Source organism: Coloeus monedula (assembly GCF_965178545.1).
Source record: "Coloeus monedula genome assembly, chromosome: 3".
Taxonomy (NCBI): domain Eukaryota; kingdom Metazoa; phylum Chordata; class Aves; order Passeriformes; family Corvidae; genus Coloeus; species Coloeus monedula.
The window spans coordinates 119,290,347-119,295,960 of NC_138783.1; the positions used below are offsets into that span (position 1 = coordinate 119,290,347).

At 51.0% G+C, this 5,614-nt stretch overlaps 1 protein-coding gene across 1 annotated transcript; it reads left to right on the forward strand.

The window, feature by feature from the left end:
* Positions 1 to 628: 628 nt before the first annotated feature.
* LOC309570858 (olfactory receptor 51G2-like) lies at positions 629 to 1,603 on the forward strand (the record flags this gene model as incomplete). The annotated part of the gene is made up of 1 exon (XM_082277870.1): positions 629 to 1,603. The coding sequence occupies one exon, from the start codon at positions 629 to 631 to the stop codon at positions 1,601 to 1,603; it is 975 nt and encodes a 324-aa protein (XP_082133996.1).
* Between the last annotated feature and the right edge of the window lie 4,011 nt (positions 1,604 to 5,614).

The window sequence follows — 5,614 nt, forward strand, 5'->3', positions numbered from 1 at the left end:
GATTGGGAGGGGCCTTAAAGCCCATCCTGTTCCAACAACTGCTGCGGGCAGGGACACCTTCCATTAAACCAGGCTGCTCCAACCTGGCGTTAAACACTCGCAGGGATGGGGTAGCCACAGCTTCTCTGGGCAGCCTGTGCCAGTGCCAACAAATTTTGCATTTGTTTCCAGTGTTGATTTCCTAAAGAAGAAGTGTCAGGGTTAAACTTTCACAATTTTCACGCCTTTTGATCTCCAGCTGGCATAAAAAAGAAGCTTTGGCTTAGCAGCTTGGTCGTGGTTGGGATGATCATAGAAAAGGCGTTTGCTCACTCCACAGAGCATCTCAAACTCTGGAGTTTGGGGACGACTGTGAAATAGTAGCACTCCCCAGGAATGTTTTCCTTTTCATTCTAAAGTCTTTCTTTTTTTTCTCTTTTTCAAGAAGAAATGTCCATCCTTTTCCTTCATTTTGGTAAACAAGAGTGTAGCCATATGTGACACTGTTCCCAAACATCACGGGGATCCCTGCAGAGGCTGGTGGGGAGGTGGAGGGATGTGCAGCTCCTCTGTTAGTGGAGGGTCCCGCTATGTGGAGTTTGTGTTCTTGGTTTGTTTTAGGTCTAGGCCATGTGAGAGCCGAGCTGGGATGGAGCATGACTCACACAGCCCTTGGGAATTCAATGGCTCCTTCTATCAGCCTTCAGCTTTCCTCATGATGGGCATCCCGGGCCTGGAAGCCCTTCACCCCTGGATCTCCATCCCTTTCTGTGCCCTCTACCTCACTGCTCTCTTGGGGAACTGCGTCATCCTGTTCATCATCAGGAAGACCCAAAGTCTGCATGAGCCCATGTACTACTTCCTGTCCATGCTGGCGGTCACTGACCTGGGCCTGGCTCTCTGCACCCTGCCCACCACCCTGGGCCTCTTTTGGTTCAACGTGCGCAGGATTGGCTTCGACGCCTGCCTCACCCAGATGTATTTCATCCACATCCTGTCCTTCATCGAGTCCTCCGTGCTCCTGGCCATGGCCTTTGACCGCTTCATTGCCATCTCCCACCCCCTGAGACACCCATCCATCCTGACCAAAACCACTGTCCTAAAGATAGGCCTGGCCATTGTGCTGAGAGGGATGGTCTCGCTCCTTCCCATTCCTTTCCTGCTCAAGAGACTGACCTACTGTGGCAAGACGGAGCTTTCCCACTCCTTCTGCTTCCATCCTGACATCATGAACCTGGCATGTGCGGATATAAAGGTCAATGTCTTCTACGGGATGATCATTCTCTTATCCACGGTGGGGATGGACTTCATCTTCATCGTGCTGTCCTACATCCTCATCATCAGAACCGTCGTCAGCCTCACCACCAAGGAGGAGTGTCTGAAGGCTTTGAACACCTGTGTCTCCCACATCTGTGCTGTCCTCGTCTTCTTCATCCCCATGATCGGACTGTCCATGATCCATCGCTTTGGAAAGAACGTTCCTCCCCTCGTTAACACCTTGGTGGCCTACACCTACCTCATCATTCCCCCTGCTCTCAACCCCGTTATCTACAGCATAAAATCCACCCACATGCGGGAGGCCTTGCTCAGGGCCCTGCGCAGGAAGCGTGGATCTGACCGGTAGTTTCCTCCACCAGTTCTGCCAGAAAGTGCTGATGGACTGGGTTGTGTGTCAGACCTCTGGGGCTGGGTTCTCTGTCACAGCTCTGGGGCTGGTTTCTCGGTCAGAGCTCTTGGCCTGGTTTCCCAGTCAGAGCTGGTGGACTGGCCTCTTGGTGCTCCATCCATGCAGGTCACTGCCAGAGGAAAGAACGGCAGATCCACTGGGATGCTGTCCCCCAACCCAGAGCTGTGAACTCTCATGTTCTGTCCTAGCATGGTGCTTTCCTGCCTTCCTGCAGACACCCCCAGATTAAGGATCCATCCAGGCTGGGCACAGAGCATTCCTCACTGGGTCCTGTTGAGGGGCCCAGGGTGCTCTCAGCCCTTCTCAGCCATCATCCATGTGTCTGGAGTGCTGTGTCCATCCCCAGTCAGAAAACAGCTGCTTTTGCATCTCTTGTGGATGTTTTTGAGTCTTACCAGCTTGCCAAGTCTAATTAATGTCCCAGTCATTGCTCTGCATTGAATGTCACATATGTGCAGCATCCGCAATAAAATCCATCTATTCATTGTGAAAGGTCGTGAGATTTGACGAAGCCTTTTTTCTGTCTCTATGATGCAGAAGTATTAGGTTGGAGTTGCCTAAAACCTTCAGGGTGTGCTGCAGATGGGCAGGACTGTATGGGTCAGGTGTGTCTGGATGGGCTTGGGGGTCTGGTGGGGTGGAAGCTCTCTTGCAAAAAAAAAGGGGGGTTCAAAAACATTGTAGGAATGGCTAAACTTCCTGACACCCAGGACCATGTGCTGCTACCTTCCATCTGAGGCCTGCTAGTGTTGGCTGTGCCCCTCAGAGGGGTGGGAGGAGATCTCCAGGGGCATCCCCAGGTGGGAGATGACAGCATGTCCCAGCATCTCCTTGCTCTGCTGGAGGCTGGCTCTCAGCCAGGCACGCAGAAAGGCTTCGTGGTTCTCCTGGCCCGTGTCCTCCCACAGACAGAATAAAATGTCCCCAAATCATAGAATAGAATCACAGAACCACTAGGGTTGGAAAAGCCCTCCCAGACCTGCGACTGATGCCCACCTTGTCACTCAGACCAGAGCAGCGAGTGCCACGTCCAGTTGTAAATTCCTCCAAATTGCAGAGCTGTAGTTCTGTTCATCTCAAACCATATTTAGGCCAGTCTTGAGCACAGTGGAGAATAAGAAGCAACCGTCAGTGTTTATCTTGGAAGGATGAAGCAGCAAAGGCACTGGGACAGGATCCCATCCCTGAACTGGCCTGGTTTTGCCTGACACTGAGCACTTCACCAGCCCAGATCAGTTTCTTTCTATTCTGCTCCACATGTGCAGGAGCTGGAGAGAAAAAAATGGAGAGAAAAAATAATGCAGAAACAGCTTCATAAAAAACCAGAAAGAGGGCAGGGAAGATTCCAAAGGGGAGGATTCCCAGGCCACTGTTTGCTCTGTGTTGTGCTCATTATCTCAGTGTGTCCCCAGGGGCCCTTGCCCAGGGTGAAACGCCAACAGCCCCCAGGAGCTCAGCCTGGGGAGCAGCTCCCACTGGCACTGGGGACTGGCTCTGCTCAAATATCTCTGATCTGAACTGCAGCTTGCAGGGAAAATTAACATAAGGGAACAACATCTAGGAGAAAAGAGCTGGAGGGAGGCCTGGCTTGCAGCATCCTCACACAGGATTCTGAAATTGATGATTGAGAACTCTGAGAAGATTCTGAGTCTGCTCCCACTCTGAAAACTTCCAGAGTTCATCCCTGGATGTCTGTGCTTCCCAGCTGCAGCTGTTCTCCAAAATGGCTCTGAAACAAAAAGCCTGAGACGCCTCTGCCACAGTAAGAAAGTGTTTGGGGGGGAGTTGGAGGGCAAAGTGTGAGGGATTTATCAGCACATCTGTGAGCACCGCTGGAGAGCAGGGTGGAGGGGGAATGAGAGGGAGAGATAAAGGCTGAGGGGAGAGGAAGAGGAAGGGAAAGAGGGAGAAGGCAGAGAAGGAGAAAGAAGAAAGGTGAGAGAGCTGAGATCATTCAGCCTGGAGAAGAGAAGGCTCCAGGAAGACCTCAGAGCCCCTTCCAGGGCCTAAAGGGGCTCCAGGAGAGCTGGAGAGGGACTTTGGAAAACAGCCTGGAGTGCTAGGACAAGGGGGAATGTCTTCCCAGTGCCAGAGGGCAGGGCTGGATGGGAGCTTGGACAGGAATTGTTCCCTGGGAGGGTGGGCAGGCCCTGGCACAGGGTGCCCAGAGCAGCTGGGGCTGCCCCTGGATCCCTGGCAGTGCCCAAGGCCAGGCTGGACACTGGGGCTTGGAGCAGCCTGGGACAGTGGGAGGTGTCCCTGCCATGGCAGGGCTGGCACTGGATGGGCTCTGAGATCCCTCCCAACCCAAACCATTCCATGGTTCTTTGATGAGGTGGGGATTGGTCAAAGGTTGGACTCCATGATCCTGGATTTCCAACCTCAGTGATTCTCTGATTCTGTGAGTTTGTGATTTACTGCTGGGGCTGCTGCTTGGATCCTCCTAGGAAAATAAATCTGTGTTTACTGGTGTTTCAAAGACGTGGATCCAGTTTGAATCTCTGCAGAAACCCAGGCCCTCACAGCACCCGCTCTGCCCACCAGCAGTGCCAGATCCTGAGCCACTTTTGAGAACCTGGGTACATTTATTGGTGCCAGAGAATCAGAGATGAACTGAAGCATCAGGGACTGTTTCAGTGCCTGTCTCACAACCCCATTCCCTCAGGGAAATGATCAGAGGGACAGAGATTTTCCAGTGAGACACCGGTGATTCCCTCAGGGCTGGCAGCTGAGGTGTCTCAGTACCTGTTGGTGATTACTGAGGCTCCGTGTTCATTCCATTTGTGTCTTAATTCAAGTGCTTGGCTGCCAGCGTCATCCCTGGAATAGATTTTGGGCACAGTGACAGCAACAGCCCTCCCACGCTGTGTGTAAATCGGGTATAAAAAGCCACAATGTGAGTCCTCTGTGTTATACATCCGAGATGGAAAAGCCCCACATCAGGAGAATAAACCTGATGGTATTTTAAGCCTTCACCACAGATGTGCAATAAAACCCCCCATGTTTCACAACCCAACATTACTTATAAAATAATTCCATTAATAACCTGCAGAGATTGCCATAAAACCACTTTGCATCATTGATTTGCATGGAATAACCAGAAAGTTCAGGTTATGTGCTTGACCTTGTGCTGTCCATCCAGGGCTGGAGGGATGGTGGGTTTATTGCAGCACAGGTACAGCCAGGTACTGGCTTGGTGCCTGAAATTAGACAGGTGCCTAAAATGTACCTCCAGGTATGTAGCCTTTTATGTACCTCCAGGCCATTATCCTTGGATCACAGCACTCCTGGAAAATCCACAGATACAGAATAAGGTGAATAATCTGATTCTTTTTTTCCACAGATATTCTGGTTTTTCCCTACATGTTTTTCATAAGATGAAAATCCAATTTGTATGTGCAAAAGAAGATTGAAAGATCCATGTCTGCCTGTGCCTCTGTGCCTGTGCCTGTTCTGGGGAGGGCTGGGCCGTGGGAGGCAGCACCGCCAGCTTCAGCCTCACTGAGCACATTTCTGACAGGGCACCACGGCACATACGGAAAACATCAAGCAGCACTGAAGTTTTACAGAAAGCACTGAAAATCTGCTGGGTTTTTTGTTATTATTTTTAATTTTGTCCTGTAAAAAGAAAAGCAAACAAGTTCAGATGATGGGTTTATTCTTCAACAGGCTGATTTTACGGTTTTCTGCCTTTTAGAGAATTCAGGCAATTCCTGTTCAAACTCAAATGTCAGCATTTTGTCACTGCATATGTTGTTGCATAGAGCCATAATGGGGTAAAAAACTGTGAGACGAGCTCTCTGCATCAGTGTGGCAGCTCTGAGAATCCCAGGAATGGCCCTGTGGGATCCCAAGCCGTGGGAAAGGGTTTATAAAAAATCCCGTTTGTGTTTCCCTTGCAGCAGGAAGTGCCCTGGCATAGCATGAGTGCCCCTGGCCCTGTGGGCC